Here is a 17,500-nt window from a genome sequence, read left to right on the forward strand (position 1 = left end):
GTGGTGGCTAACCATTAAAACAGATATAAATTATGCAAATTAAGTTATCCTGTATCTGCAAAATTTTAATGAAATATGATGAACCATAGTTCTACCTTTTATACTTTTTTTCAAAATGTTAAAGCCGATAGGAAGTGCAGACTTATGTCTTACTTAACCCAGTGATGAAATAAGACAAGCAAAAGATACAGGTAAACAAGTTGGACTTATTCCCGAAGGAAGCGATGGACCTGCCCCTTTAAACTAGGAAGATTATATGTCATAATAATACAAATACGGAAAGGATCTAGAAGATTATTAATTTACCAATTATTAACACAATAAATATTTTAAATGAATTAACAGCCATAAACGGCAGCATATGGTAACTTAGGTGTTATCTGTAACTGATTTTCTAAATATAGTTAGATGATGTTCAGTATAAATACCCTTTTTATAGTTTCAAGAGCAAATAAAAAATGTACTTTATGCTAAAAGAGTATCTGAAAAATAGAAGATAAAACGTTTTAATTATCAATCTGTTCATAATTAGTTCTTGTTAATGTTTCACACCATATCTAACAATGACGCCATATAATTCGATATCTTGATATTGAAAATTGAATAACATAAACATCTACCTGGCGTGGCGAGGTTTTTCCTTCATTCACAAAGCCGCTGACAATTAACATACATGAATAAATCAAATGAACGTTCCTTTAATTTGCATTCATTACCCGGCCGACTGGAAAGCAGCGAAATTGGCCAGTGGTGTATTTGAATATACATTTGGTTGTGGCACAGCCTGGCCTTGATGCCAACAGTTTAACCGCACTGTCAGCTGGAATGGGTATGTTGCATTTTTTTTTTTTTTTTTTTTTTTTTTTCATAATTTGAATTGGGTTAAGTTGTTTTTGGAGGGTGGGTGGGTGTTGATATTCAGTGTGGTGCCTGGTGTGTGCATTGATTGTATTTGTATACTTCTATATTAAAGAGTGTTGTAGCACTATCTTTATAATATATATATATATATATATATATATATATATATATATATATATGCATATATATATATGTATATATATGTATATATATATATATATATATATATATATATATATATATATATATATATATATATATATATATATATAAGTGTTTACATTCAAAGATACACATACACGCATATGTATATGCATAATTATATATATATATATATATATATATATATATATATATATATATACGTATATATATATATATATATATATATATATATATATATATATATACACACACACACACACACATATATATATATATATATATATATATATATATATATATATATATAGTATCAATGCAGTTATATATGTGTGTGAGTTTGTGGATATTTATGTATGTAAACACACACAAACTACAAGACCGACGGTCCCTTACCACCCGATGTACCAAGGCTCCCCGAGCATGTTGGCCCTCTGGTGGGACATGTTGAAGACGTGTCTGAGGTTCCTGAACTCGGTCTGGTAAGGGAAGAACTGGCAGTCGCGCTCGAAGTTCTCCAGAACGGGAGAGTCGTCGGCGTAGATCGACTTGAAGAACTCGAACGAGAACGACTCAGCAGCCGTCCAGTTCTTTTGCCCGTCCGTCACCACCACCGGACGTCCGCTATAGGCGTACCTACGGAGGACAAGGATGGTTAATCGAGAGAGAGAGAGAGAGAGAGAGAGAGAGAGAGAGAGAGAGAGAGAGAGAGAGAGAGAGAGAGGAAGTTGTCACAAGTTTTCGTAAACTTTATAATTCTGTTTTGTGAAAATTCTGAAAGTTTATGGCCTTCATAGCCAATTCAGTAAATATTTTACAATTTGGATGCCACTACTACTACTACTACTACTACTACTTCTACTACTACTACATACTATTGGTGATAACAAAAGTTTAATTTCCCAACTTACTTTCGTTCAAATTCAGCTGGTGTGATAGTTTTAACGCGTTCCACGTGACTCACGTTTCGACACATATTGCATTCCACTGGCGGCCTGAAAACATCCTGAATCGAGGATGGCATTTCTATGGTGCACTGGAATGACAGAATAAAATAGAAATTATAAATACAAGATCTTTTATAGCTAACATAACACTCAGCAGTTTGTTTACTTTCCTGTGATGTAGTTCTTATAAGTAAGTCTCTATTGATCATAATACTTATGAAAAGTGAACTCAACTTTATGAAATGTAGATTTTTATTTTCTTGATCTAAGGTTGCGTTTAGTATAGTTATGAAGGTTAATCGATATTCTTTAATTTTCGTTGTAGATAATGGCATGTAATTGGAAAATTAGGCAATAAGATGAATGGCAGGCATAGTGAAGATTACAAAGGTGATAAAGGTTGTCACGACTGAGATTGGTTGGGCATGTGTTAAGGATGGATGGTGGGGAGGGAGTGAGGAGGGCCTGGGAGGGACCTCTATAGTGGGGAAAGATCGAGAGGATGGCTAGATAAGGTGTAGGATGATATGTAGAGAAGAGGTTTGGTGAAAGACGATACCTTTAATAGAAGGCATTGGAGAGGGCGCATCAGGCAACCGACCCCTTAATGTAGGGATAATGGTGGGAACGAAGAAGAGCAATCATGGTATTCCATGGTTAAATATTTTGAAGAAAATTGCTTTAATTTGGTACGCGTTCATAAGAATTTATATCCTACCAATAGTTTTGCGTATTTCCAACAAATGTAATTGAAGCACTGTCTCTCTCTCTCTCTCTCTCTCTCTCTCTCTCTCTCTCTCTCTCTCTCTCTCTCTCTCTCTCTCTCTCTTTGAAATTTTATAGCTTCCGTGTGCTTAAAATAAAGCTGTTATGGTATTGAAATGAATAAGAAAGTAAATAAAAAAAATATATATCCTAATAAAAATGAAAGAAAGAAGGAAGACACAATAGGAGAAAACATTATTCAATAATTAAATGAATAAGTAAATTGATGAATAAATAGATAAATGAATAAATATCCTTACCAGCTCTATATCTCCCATCCTCACGTATTTCGAGAAGTGAAGATTTACTGTAGCGAAAATTCCATTCTATGCCAGAATGAAATACATTCATATTCATAGAAAACGTCATAGCCCAGAATCATGATTCAACATTTAGAGGTCAGGCGTCGGGGGACTTCCAGGATTGCGCAGGAGTCTGGAATTTGCATTTAGTCTTTTTACCATTTGCAAATTCTGACTTTCAGCATAGCGCAAAGTTTTTATCCAGCAGATGAATCTATTTGATTTCCCGTTGTCACTTGATGGCGAATATAAATTAAATAGGATTTCAAGCTTCATGTCCCTTGATATGATTTTATTTTGTTTTAATAACGTGTTAGAAAGATTTTGAAATTTAGCTTTTATTTTTATAATTCATCATGTTTATTGATTGATTGATTTTTTTTTTTATAAAAGTGGTATTATTTACTTATATTTTACCTATTTTAAAGAATTGTTAGGAAGGACTTTTTATATTCAGGATTTCAAGATGATGAATAGTTCCTACCTGGATAAACATATTTCATACTGGAACACCTTTAGATAGAATATCCTTAAATAACATGATTCTGTGAAGTATCAAAGGATTTGTTAATGCACAATACCAAAAGGACATGAAAAGGAGACACAAAACTACCCTTTACAATCTCAACATTCCAAACATCAGGTAAGCAATATATACACCAGATAGATGCAAGGTTAATGGTGTCGAGGCGTTCCAGGCTGGGTTCAAGCCCTACCCTGGTCAGGTCAAGTAATGCTGCAACACATTAAGAAATGTTAGGATGTATCGGCGTAAGTACTAATGACATGATTTCTAGTGAATCTTCAGGAGTCTCCCAAGGGAACGCATATATGGCCTTTTTGGTTAGGTTGGACACGGTGATCCAGGTTAGGTTAGGTCTGGGTGTATCCCTTTGAATACTACCAGACACACGATTAGTTAAGGCTAGGTTAGGTTAGTTACAGGAATATCCAGGGTTGTTGTGGCCTATTGGTAACGTCTCTGCCTGGTGATAGCTAGCCTTGGGTTCGAGTTCCACTCAAAATCGTTCGTTCCTTTAGTGTGTGCAACCTTGCCATCGTTGTGAGCTAAGGATGGGTCGTTTGGGAGCATAGAGTTCTACCTGCTGAGTCATCAGCAGCCATTACCTGGCCCTCCCTTGTTCTAACTTGAGTGGAGAGGGGCTTGGGGGCTGATCATATGTATGTATGGTAAGTCTCTAGGGCATTATCCTTTTTGCTAGGGCAATATCTCTGTCCCTTGCCTCTACCATTCATGAGCGACCTTTAAACCTTTTAAGGATTAAATTTTCATTTAGCAGGAGTCGGTATCTTAGGATATGATCGCCTAGGGTTGATTAATGTCAGATATTTCTCTCTGTGTATTAAGGACATGCTAAGCGTGTCATTTCTTTGAATACTATCTCATATATTTAAATAATTAGGTACTAACACGAAAAAGTGAATTGGGGAAAATAGGGATTCTTAGTATCGATTAAGATTAGATCTTTACATGATTTTCACAAGAGTGACTGACAAATCAGTGTCCCTATATTCTGTTAGGGGGGGATATTGCTCTTAATGTTCTGATTGATCACAATAACAAAGAAAAAGATTGCTATTGGAATGTCATCATAGGCTAAATGTGACAGAAACTGTTTAAATACCATTCCTAGTTCAACATAAGACACCTTATAACATACTATTTGTAGCATGCTTCCTTCATAAAGACTATACCTTTATAATGATTACACATTTCGAACCCAAATTTTGGTTATTAGCGTAAGTTTATTATGATGCAAATATGATATTCTGGGTTGAAAAGGCCCTTTAGATTTCCTCTTGCTTTAGTTAATGGAAGATGGTAACACGAAACCGCTCTCTGCTTTAATGAAGAGCAACATTTTTTATTCCGAAGGCCTTACTTTCATTAGGAACACTGCGTCTCTCTCTCTCTCTCTCTCTCTCTCTCTCTCTCTCTCTCTCTCTCTCTCTGTACATAATCTTAAAATAGTGGGTATATAAACACATATTTTATGCAAAAATATACGCGTAGACTTAATGTATAAATTTATTAAAATATGTTGTTGAGGTGAAAAAAAACTGTGCGCATTCAAAGGGAAAAAACTAAAGCGGTAACGAAAAGGAGATAAAGGATATACTGGAAGTTTAGAACATACAGACACATCGAGAGAGAGAGAGAGAGAGAGAGAGAGAGAGAGAGAGAGAGAGAGAGAGAGAGGGAGAGAGAGAGAGAGAGAGAGAGAGCGAGCTATGATAAATATTACAGGCCTTCATAAAATGAGTACTATTTCGTTGTATCCTCTAGCCTGATCTTCTTGAAAATATAATTTTAATTCGAAACACAAACATAAGTACATACGTACATCTTGATAGGCCTATATATACGTACATATATATGTATATATATATATATGTATATATATATATATATATATATATATATATATATATATATATATATATATATATTTTTGGGCTCAAGCCATGTCGTCCTGATGGAAGTTCCTATAGGGTAGCTTCCTAGGGTATATTACAACTACGGCGATATTCCCAGAGAATTTACCTTAAGGTACCAGAATTCTAACTCCTGGAGCGAGTATCCCTCGTGAAAGGGATTTCGCGACATATCAGAGGACGTATTCTAGACACGTCACATGGCAATCTACAACCTGGACAGAGATTTCGTCTCGTAGGAGGTGATTGACGAGATACGAATTCGGGAAAGAAAAAGGGGAGCCGCTCCCAAGGCTTCCCTATCCCCCGATTCGTATGCGTGCCTGGCGCCAATCCTGGTGCCATCTGTATTCCTTTTTGCGTAGCTTAACAACTCGGTGTTTTTTCCTGTTTTTCTTGCAAATCTTGGATTTATTCGACTTTTCATGGCTTCTTCGTCTTCGTCGGCCTCTGATAAGTTGAGTATAGTGTCTGTTATGTATAAATGTAGGCTCTTGGTAAAATTTTGAGTGATTAATAGGATTAATCTTTGATACAAGAGCCGTAGCCTACCAGAGGTGTCCTGGACACTGTCGCTCGCTAGGTATAAATTAGTTAGTCAGAGCGACATTCCTGGTTGTTTTGCTTTAATAAATTTTAGCTATTTAGCATTACATAGGATTTCCTTTCGTGCTTAGTATTATTTGGCGAAGTATTCGCCATTCTGGCCTACGCTTAGCCATGTAGCCTAGTCGTTTGGTCCTAGTACTTCATGCATGATTTTGGTTTTTCCGAGTGTAATTAAAATTTTATTGAAGCTTTAGGCTATATTTTATACATTTTAGACTGTGTGGAATATTTCCAAGATTGTATACGTGTGAGTTTCGGTGAATTAGGTAATCGATTCTCTTGGTGCCTAGGCTAATTGCTTATGGAGCCATAGTATACTTTATCATACTCCCCGGTTGCTTTCTTTTCTTCGGAGAAGGTATGCAATCCCTTTCCCTCTGTTTAAGCCTTGGGCTTATCCCTAAGTGGTTTTTTCCGAATTTATTTTCGATAAAACTATACTAGGGTGTTACTGTACCTTCCTGTTCCTGTAGTTATGGTTCAAGAGGGACAGAACAACAGAGTTTTTAGTCTGAGTCTGTGTTGTCTGGCTTGGGGCAGAGTCCCCCTCGCTGACCTAACACATACAAAGGGAGCTTAGCTCCCTTAGGTCACTACCGAAGGTTTCTGTAGTTATGATTCCTTGTTTTGTGATCAACCAGACTAAGTCCTGTTGCTGTTCTCGGGGGAGGATAAGTTCTTCCCTTGGGAGTAGCAACGCCTTCCTTGCTTTGGTGCTCTGGAAGCTGGCAAGTATTGCTGGCCTTTTCCCTTAGATCTCCCTTAGGCTAAGATAAGTTTCTTGGCTGCGGGTGATCTGTCACTAAAGCAAGGTTGGCAGGACCCTCTTGTCCCTTCCCCCTCTATCTCCGTAATGGCCTAGCCATTACTGTACTGTACCTTGCCGGCTGGCAGAGCTGGCCGGCAGGGGTCTTACTGTACTGTACGTCGTTCTACTTCTGGACCTAGTATAGGTTGGGATGTGGAATTGACTCAGCCCATTGCCGGCCGGCAGAGCTGCTGGCCGGCAAGGGTCTTATGTTTTCGAGTGCTGCCCGGACCTCTCTTGGTCCCTCATCCATGCCTGCCGGCAGAGCCGGACGGCATTGGTCAAGGAAGCCTGAATTAGTTTCTCCCCTTCCTTAAATGCACTCTTTCGGTTGCCGGGCTTGGAGGTAGTGTACACTCTTATCCCGGCATCCATTCTATTTTCTTCTAGTGCTGTACCTGTCCCGGCTGCCGGCCTATGAGGCCGGCAGCCGGGCAGGTGTAGTTCTCTGGTTCTTTTGCTGCCGGCTGGCATCGGTCGTGTACCTTTGCCGGCCGGCTTATGTCAGTCCTTGTCTGCCGGTCACCAAGAGTGTGGCCGGCAGCTGGGTACTACCTTGTGTAGTTGCTGGCCGGCAGCCATTGCCGGCCAACACTGGCTGTTACCGGCCGGCAGTTGCTGCCGACCGGCACAGGCATTTGAACCAGAGTGCTGCCGCCCTATAGCTGTTAAGTAGTATACTTTAAAGCTAGTTGTGGTGTGTGCCGGCCGGCAAAGGCAGGCCGGTACACATCCCCCTATACTGTACTAGTATTCTTCTGTATAGCATATACAGTAAGAAGAAAACTATAGTAAAGGTTTTGGTACAGCACTGTATCTTCTAACACTATTGTGTTTTCTTGCACATCCCTTTGCTGTTGCCCTCAGATAGGAAACTGAGTTCTTCCCTGTCTATTATCCAGGATTTTAAAATCATTGCTTAGGTGTGAGCTCCACCTGTTTCCTCTGGAAACCTTGCATTGGTTACTCTAGAAGAGATAAACCATTTTTTATTTTATTATCTGGAAGGCTGCAACAATGGGTTGTGAGGGAAACACAAGTGTGTGTCTTTCCTTTCTGAATTGTTATGCTATACTATGCATATCCAGTGATACATAGTTCACTTGATACTCATGGAAATTTCTTCTCTTTACAGAAGGACACTCCGAAGTGGGGAAGTGCTTTCTGCAATGTCAGCAGCAAGAACCTCTGCGGACATGAGTTTTGTAGGAGACACGCAGCATACGCTGTCTCCAAGGATGATCTCCGGTATTGGGACCCTCAGGTATGTACTGTGTGCACTAACCTGATTAATGAGACATTTAAATAGCTAGGAAGAAGCTTCGTACCTGGGTAAGGGGCTTCCAAAAGAACACTTCTGGCCCTTATCTTCCAAGTGAGAAGATGAGGGCGTATCTTTTCCCTAAGGCATCAGCTGATGCAGTGATTCCCCAGCCTCAAGAGGAGATCCCCTAAGTTCAGATCCAGGTGGATGCTGTAGTCGCGGTCGCGATGCAAGACATCCAGCTAAATGACAGGATATCTGATGTGGACGGGTGTCAGGAGGAAGACCTCCTGGCAGAAGCCCAGGATGAAGTTCAAGCCCCTCTACATCGGCCGGTCTCCCAGTAGAGCTGGGACAGGCCCTCTCTTCTATTGTTGGAATGATCCAACAAATGCAGAAGGAGAATCAGGAGAAGGCGGCTGCAATGGAACTGCGAATGCAGTGCCTTGCAGAATCACATGGGCCCCAGAAAAAGCTCAATGTGAAAGACCTTCCCTTGTGCTCAGATGCTAACCCATGGAGGTATGCTGAGCACATGCCGATGACGACTGGAAAGATCGTCATCTCGGATAAGCTGGGCTCAGTTCCCCTGGAGGGTGGAATTCTGGCCCAGCAAGGCATCATATCCGGACTGTTATGTCCGGCTGAGGAAGGAACCAGCTTCAAAGGAGGAGACAGAGCCGAAGGAGGTCATAGTGATGGACCATGCTAAGGCTCAAGCTCTACTTTCATCCTCGATGAAAGAGAGGGGCTTCTCTAACTCAAAGGTAGCTGCATTGAATAGGAAGCTCCCTTCCTTTGTGTCCTCGCCTACTAGAGCCTTCCCCCTTTTACAGAAAGGGTTTCTGGCTGTACTAAAAGCAATCGAGGCCGGCAAGTCTTGCCCCTCCCTAGAGGAGTGTAAACCCTTGTCGCTGGCCCTGCCTATGGACCACAAAGACTGGAAGGACGTCCATCTTACGTTCTCAGTGGGAAAGTTGGAGGCTGATATTGCCGGACGTCAGTTCGGCAAGGACCTCCCTAAGCTGTCTGACTTTCTTTTGCGAAGTGAGTTCGATACAAAAGAAAGACTGACTGCCTCAATGTCTCTTCAGACTACTCTCGAGACGATGGCAAGTGACCCCAAGGTCCATGAAATGTTCATGGTAGTGGCCAAGCCTCATCTGGCCACAGTGACGAAGGACCTTTATGGCTTCGTCAAGGCAAGGAGAGCTTGTAGGGAGTTCGTGTTTACCTCGGCTACGGTGAGGCACGAGCTAAAGAAACTAATCTCCTCCAACATTTGGGGAAAAGATCTTTTTCCCTACCGACTTGGTCAAAGAAGTTTTTGATAAAGCCGCCTTGGAGAATAGAAACCTTCTCCAGAAGTGGGGCCTGGCTATCAAAAGAAAGTCTTCCCCGGATGAAGGTCCTCAACCAAAGAGGAAGACTATGAGGACTAGGCTACCGTCTCGGCCAGCCAAGCCTCTTAGACAGCAACAGCAACTGCAATTGCCATTGCCCCCAGTGCCCCAGATCGTGGCACAAACCCCGACCACCTTTCAGTGGGTACCCCAGGCCGTGTCGACACAGTCCACGGCATTCACCCCAGCGTTCGAAGGGCAGTCTACTTCCTTTCGAGCAAAGCCTAGAGGAGCAGCCAGAGGCTCGTCTAGACGCCCCTCAAGGGGAAGGGGATTCAGGGGTGGTCGTGGTCAGGAAGGCAAGACCTCAGGACGGCAGTCCAAGTGAGGTGATACCGGTAGGAGGGAGACTTCTGAAATTTCGGGATCGGTGGACCTTCGATCCCTGGGCCCACAGCCTACTCAAGAATGGACTGGGCGGGAGCTGGTACAGCACTCCACCCCCGTACCTTCGGTTTTTCCAACACTCCACCCCCGTTATGGAGGAGTACGTTCAAGAACGGTTGGAGAAAAAGGGTGAAGCCCATCAATTTCTAAGGGAGGCTGTTTTGTGTTCCCAAGAAAGACTCGGAAAAGCTCAGAGTCATTCTGGACTTGTCGCCACTTAACAAGTTCATAGTGAATTGCAAATTCAAAATGCTAACACTGCAACACATAAGGACCTTACTGCCCAAGAGGGCATATTCCGTCTCTATAGACTTGTCAGACGCCTACTGGCACATTCCAATTAGCCATCGACTCTCCCCCTACCTAGGGTTCAGGCTACAACGAAGACTATACGCCTTCGGAGCCATGCCATTCGGGCTAAACATAGCCCCAAGGATTTTTACGAAGCTTGCGAGCGTAGCTCTCAAACAATTTCGCCTAAAGGGAATTCAGGTAGTAGCCTACCTGGACGACTGGTTGGTGTGGGCAGCATCCGAGACAGAATGCTTGCAAGCTTCCAGTCAAGTGATCCAGTTCCTAGAGTACCTAGGCTTCAAGATCAACAGAAAAAGTCTCGACTTTCTCCATCTCAAAAGTTCCAGTGGCTAAGATCCACTGGGACCTTTTGTCACACCGTTTCTCCACCCCGGCGAAGAAAAGGAAGGAGATAGCGGGTTCTGTCAAGAGACTTCAAGATTCCGAAAGGATATGAAGACACGAGCAGGAGAGAGTACTGCGCTCTCTCCAGTTTGCTTCGGTGACAGACCCAGTGCTAAGAGCACAGCTAAAGGATGCAATCGGAGTTTGGAGAAGTTATGCATCAAACGCGTGAAGAGATCTGAGAAGACCAGCCGCTTCGGCTAAGTACTCTTCCCAGGCCTTGGTCCCAAGCCAGACATCTAAAGAAGTCAGGTTCTTCTTCAGCCACCTCCCCCGTCGGTGACGATTCACTCAGACGCCTCAAAGGAGGGATGGGGAGGTCACTCTCATCGGAAAAAAGTCCAGGGGACTTGGTCCAGGCTATTCAAGACCTTTCTCATAAAACTTTCTAGAAGCTAGGGCAGTGCTCCTTACCTTAAAGAAAGTCTCCCCGCGTCATTCGTTCCACATAAAGTGGTAATGGACAGCGAGGTAGTTGTAAGATACTTGAATCGACAAGGATCGAGGTCACCACCTCTCAACCAGGTGATGTTGGCCGTCTTCCGATTGGCGGAAAAGAAGAAGTGGTACCTGTCGGCATTTCACCTTCAAGGAGTCCGCAATGTGACAGCGGACGCTCTATCCAGGTTCACACCGATAGAGTCGGAATGGTCCTTAGACGCAGGATCATTCTCCTTCATTCTGAATCAGTCCCAGAACTGCAGATAGACCTCTTTGCGACGAAAGACAACAAGAAGTTGCCCCTGTACGTGCCCCGTACGAGGACCCCTTAGCGGAAGCAGTGGACGCGATGTCCCTCGACTGGAACAGATGGTCCAAGATTTATCTGTTCCCTCCTCACAACCTTCTGTTGAGGGTCCTCAACAAACTGAGATCCTTCAAAGGGTAGCGGCAATAGTGGCCCACAAGTGGCCGAACAGCGTGTGGTTCCTCCTGGCATTGGAACTGTAGCTGAAGTTTGTACCACTACCAGATCCAGTTCTGACCCAGCGAGTCCAGAAGTCAACTGTCTGCGCTTCATTACAGAAAACCCGGACCCTGCAGTTCATGATTTTCTCTCCCTAGCGGTGAGAAAGCGTTTCGGGATTTCGAAAGCCAGTATAGACTTCCTTGAGGAATATAAATGCAAATCTACTAGAAGGCAATATGAGTCATCTTGGAGAAAATGGGTGGCCTTTTGTCAAGGCGAAGATTCCGCAGGAGATCTTGACAGACTTCTGCTTATCTTTTTTCCCCACCTCCATGGTCAAGGGTTGGCAGCGAACACGATTTCAGCGTGTAAGTCTGCTTTGACAAGACCCATTCTATATGCCTTCCAGGTCGACCTAGGTAACGAGATCTTTAATAAAGTCCCGAAAGCCTGTGCTAGGCTCAGACCTTCAGCACCTCCAAAGCCCATTTCATGGTCTTTAGACAAGTTCTTCATTTCGCTTCTCTGTTGAGCAATGAAGAGTGTGCGTTAAAGGATTTGACACAAAAAGTTATTTTCCTATTTTGCACTCGCGTCCGGGGCCAGGGTTAGTGAGATTGTAGCCTCTCGAGAGAGGGAGGTCGTGTTCAGTTCCCGGATGGGGAAGAACTGAACCTGTTTCCGGATCCTACGTTTCTCGCCAAGAATGAGTTACCCACCAACAGGTGGGGTCCCTGGAGAATCTGCCCTCTGAAAGAAGATGCATCTCTATGTCCAGTAGAATGCCTAAAGGTCTATCTTCATAGAACTTCAGACTTCAAGGGTGGTCAAATATTCAGGGGAGAAACATCAGGCTCAAATTTATCTCTGAATCAACTCAGAGCGAAAATCACATATTTTATTCGCAGAGCGGATCCTGACAATACACCCGCAGGTCACGATCCGAGGAAAGTTGCCTCAATCTTAAATTTCTTTAATTGTATGGATTTTGAACATCTCCGTTCATACACTGGCTGGAAGTCTTCCAGAGTGTTCTTTCGCCATTATGCGAAGCAAGTAGAGGAACTAAAAGAGATCTGTGGTAGCAGTGGGTCGCGGTGTTAACCCTACTGTTTAACTCTGCGAGGAACAGTGGTCTTAATTGGGACGATTAATTCCAGGGTGAGTGTGTAGTTACATACTGTACTAAAAACTAAGTGAGGGCACTGTGTTGCCCATCCAGACTGTTCCATTTCCGAAGGTGAACCTAGCATAAGTGCAGACATGTGTGCCGAGCGTTTCTAACGCTAATGTCATTGATTTGTAATACAGGCTTTTATGACTTTGATACCTCGGTATCTTAAAAGTGGCATCTAATGTTTTTTCTTTCAGACAAACAAGCTCTGTTTACTATCATACTTATGCTTAAAGTTTTGGGTTATCCTCTTCTTATATATATATATATATATATATATATATATATATATATATATATATATATATATATATATATATATATATATATATATATATATATATATATATAATTGTGGTTAACCTGTCTATTTATTGCCTGTCAATAATCTGGTTCTTGAGAACCTTGCGTCTCCTTCACCTGTGTCAATTTATTGGTATAATTGAGCATTCATTCTATGTACCTTATCTGGGATAATTCTAATAGAATTGTTCCTTTATGCAAGCTATGTTGCATTGGTTTTCCTCCTATGCGGATATAAAACCTTTGTCCAATACAAGTATTGTGCGGAAAACTGGTCGATATTTCATATTGACGCAGTGGTCCTTTACAAACTGTGCTTTACTTAATATAGGGCGAGACCACTATATTAGCTTGCCTGGTATTCATACATAGATATATGTACTCTTCGAGACTTTTCCAGAGTCTAGTAGGACTCTTCCCTGTAGGGGGCAGGAAGCTCTAACATAGTTTATAGTTAGTTGAAAAGATGTATAACGGTAACATCTTAGGTCTCTAGGTCTAGTCGACCGGGAAAAAATTACCTCCGGGGAGTACGGCACGTTCTGAGAATCCACAGATACAGTAATGCTCTGGTACACTTCCATCAGGACGACATGGCTTGAGCCCAAAAAACGGATTTTGAGCGAAGCAAAAAATTTATTTTTGGGTGAGATGGCCATGTCGTCCTGATGGACCCGCCCTTGCCTTTTTAAGAAAGGGCTGTAGGACCCCTCCCTACATACAGTATCTGTAGCACCTCGTGTACGCTACAAGGAATACAGATGGCGCCAGGATTGGCGCCAGGCACGCATACGAATCGGGGGATAGGGAAGCCTTGGGAGCGGCTCCCCTTTTTCTTTCCCGAATTCGTATCTCGTCAATCACCTCCTACGAGACGAAATCTCTGTCCAGGTTGTAGATTGCCATGTGACGTGTCTAGTATTACGTCCTCTGATATGTCGCGATATCCCTTTCACGAGGGATACTCGCTCCAGGAGTTAGAATTCTGGTACCTTAAGGTAAATTCTCTGGGAATATCGCCTTAGTTGTAATATACCCTAGGAAGCTACCCTATAGGAACTTCCATCAGGACGACATGGCCATCTCACCCAAAAATAGATTTTTCGCTTCGCTCAAAATCCGTTATATATATATATATATATATATGTGCACACATAAACACACATTTACACCCACCCACATATATATATATATGCACATATATTTGTATATATAGATATATATATGTATATATATACTGTATATATATATATATATATATATATATGTATATATTTAGGAATAAATATATTATTGGGGATGGGATATAAATAACCAACGAGAGAGAGAGAGAGAGAGAGAGAGAGAGAGAGAGAGAGAGAGAGAGAGAGCAACGTATGTATATATTTCACTAAAGGTTTCCAGTTAAGTTAAAGCTCATTATAATGCTGGTAGTGTAAGTGCACAGAATTAAGCGACAGTATCCTATAAAGCATTGCGAAATCAGCGTCCAACCAGACAGACATCTGCATTGTTCTCACGGCATCACAAACCTATTACCGACTCAGAATTGATATCTGTGAAATAGTTTCTCCTTACTATTATCTAATAGTGTAGTGTATGCGACCCGTCAGAAATGACGGCTGGATATTTAGATAGATATGCACGCACATACATATACACTTACACGTCCAGCTTCAACCCTTCCCATCCCCTCCACTTTCCCTAACTACAATTTCTCTCTCTAGGGTATGACTATTCCTCTCCTCCCTATCTGAGAGACGGGGAGAGACCATTTAGTTATATGTCTGGCCATGACACTAGGCGTGACTGGAAATATATATATATATATATATATATATATCTATATATATATATATATATATATATATATCTTTATATATATATATATATATATATATAGAGAGAGAGAGAGAGAGAGAGAAAGAGAGAGAGAGAGAGAGAGAGAGAGAGAGAGAGAGAGAGACTTACTCTTTATTATATAGGAGAGATAAATCTCTTGCGCTTTGACGATACTCACTTGATTGCTTTATTCCTTTTAAAATGTTTATTTCGTTAATAATAGATCTTTTAAGCTTCTGTGAATAGATTTCCATATACAGTGTTCTTTCTCTCAAATTTTCTTTAAAGAAATGCATTCTGAAGTCCTCTAAGAAGTTCTTGAATTTATATTCCTTTGTGAGCCTTGGATATACGATGTTGAAATTCATGATGTTGAAATTTATTGTGACAGCGTTCATAAATGCAATGTGTTAGATGTAATTCTTTCAGCATCTTTTTTTTTTACATGGTAATATTTCTAAGTATCTCGAATGCCAAACTCAAAATAGATTATGAAGAAGCAATTTGTGAGAGATTTCTATCTTATTTTTCTTTGTTGTAAGATATTTAACGATAAGTCTTAAAATATTTCTTATGGTAAATAAAAACCGAAATAACAACAACAACATCAACAAATGCCGCCGTTTCTAGTCTACTGCAGAACAAAGGTCTCAGATATGACAATTCATGTTTGGTGTTGGCCAGTTTTCATTTCCATGCTAGCCAGTTTGGATTGGTGATGATGGGGAACTTTCGTCAGATCTGTGACGAGCCGAGAGAGGAGGAGTGAAATCAAAGGCAGATTGGAAACGACTGAGTTATTTATTAAGGAACACTCTCCTTTATATACAAAACCTCAAGGCAACAGGACATAACATGTTCGAGAGACAGACAATGTCACAGAGCAAAACCGGAGACATGATCATTCAGGTTCTTTTTAGTGCGAGGGAAGAGCGCAGATACAAGCATAATATATACAAAAGGAATTATGTACAATTGTGTGACACACGGTTGGTACATGGCTCCCCCTCTAAAAATGACCTACTGAACATGTTAAATAGGTGCCCTGAATCTGGAGAGGTAGTAGTAAAAACTGCACCGATTAGCGGCAGTGAGTGGCTGTAGAAGTCGATGGTTGGGGTGCGAGCGAGTGGTGGATGATGGTTGGTTGTGTTGCCGCTCCGGCTCGTCACGGGGTAGACGAGTGTGGCCTACAGCATTCATAGGCGTGTGTGTCCTACGGTATTCATAGGCGTGTGCTACGGCATTCATAGGCGAGTGTGTCCTACGGCATTCATAGGCGTGTGTCCTACGGCATTCATAGGCGTGTCCTACGGCATTCATAGGCGTGTGTTTCCTACGGCATTCATAGGCGTGTCCTACGACATTCATAGGCGTGTGTCCTACGGCATTCATAGGCGTGTCCTACGGGCTTCATGTCAGCTTCGGTTGAAGTTGAATAGGTGTCCTCCTTGTCACGAGTGAAGGCGTTGATGGAGGTTTGAAAGTCATGAAGTGGATTCACATCACGAGGAGAGCTGTCTGCGGCAGGTTGCAGGCGAGTGATACTGGTCATTTTCCCGAGGGTGAGCGAAGCCCTTTGGTCCCCCAACGGTTGTTGAGAGAGCTGAAAAGGCGTTGCTATACGGGCGGCTGGCGACGGCGAGTACTGCTGCAGAAGGTATGCGTTGACGGCGTCATAGTAACGGTGAAAGGTGGAGGGGGGTGAGGGGGGAGGCTGGAGGAGCGAGTCACTCCGGGGTCACCAATGTGACGAGCCGAGAGAGGGTTGTGAACTCAAAGGCAGGATGCAATCAACTGAGTTATATATTAAGGAACACTCTCCTTTATATACAAAACCTCAAGGCAACAGGACATAACATGTTCGAGAGACAGACAATGTCACAGAGCAAAACCGGAGACATGATCATTCAGGTTCTTTTTAGTGCGAGGGAAGAGCGCAGATACAAGCATAATATATACAAAAGGAATTATGTACAATTGTGTGACACACGGTTGGTACAGATCATTCACAGCAAACCAACCTAGTATGGGTGCCCATGACTATTACATCTTTGCAAATCATGACAATACGCAAACCCTATCCCTACGGCATGGCATCTCCATTCAAAAAAGGATGATAAAAGAATACCCAAGTAAATAAGTTTGCCAATTTTAAAGAAGGATTTAAGGGAGAAATGAAAGCCAATTAAAACCATTCTCGAGGAATATGAAAATAACATGATTGTAAACAAATAGAAATCGAGGAAACACCCAGGAATGATACGGAAATAATACACGCCGCATTTCTCTCATGACTAAAAAAAGCTCCGTTATCTGGCGAGGAAAAAAACAAAAAAAAAAGTCAAGCCATTAAAGACCTCACTGATTCAGTACTCACGGCTTAATGTAAGGCTTGCGAAAAGAAAGCTCTTTTTTGGCACAAGTATAATGATGCTTTCGTTATTTTGCTTCTTCATCTTCATTATAATTTAATTGATTTTCATTAGTTTTATAATTGTTTGTTATTCTTTCAAATGTAACAGTACTCTTCCATTGGAGTACCACTTAATGTTGCAGAAATTTTATGCATAAGTAGTTAATAGTAATACGCTATTAGAATTATTG

At 41.7% G+C, this 17,500-nt stretch overlaps 1 protein-coding gene across 1 annotated transcript in view; it reads right to left on the reverse strand.

Annotated features, from left to right (window-relative positions):
* LOC137649642 (uncharacterized) overlaps positions 1-17,500 on the reverse strand; it is a 69,346-nt gene that overhangs the window by 3,198 nt on the left and 48,648 nt on the right. The window contains exons 2-3 of the mRNA XM_068382621.1: positions 1,935-2,059; positions 1,420-1,659 (exon numbers count right to left, since the gene is read on the reverse strand). Coding sequence (XP_068238722.1) covers positions 1,420-1,659; positions 1,935-2,059 — 365 coding nt within the window. The remainder of the gene's footprint in view (positions 1-1,419; positions 1,660-1,934; positions 2,060-17,500) is intronic.

Source organism: Palaemon carinicauda, chromosome 11, assembly GCF_036898095.1.
Source record: "Palaemon carinicauda isolate YSFRI2023 chromosome 11, ASM3689809v2, whole genome shotgun sequence".
Lineage (NCBI taxonomy): Eukaryota > Metazoa > Arthropoda > Malacostraca > Decapoda > Palaemonidae > Palaemon > Palaemon carinicauda.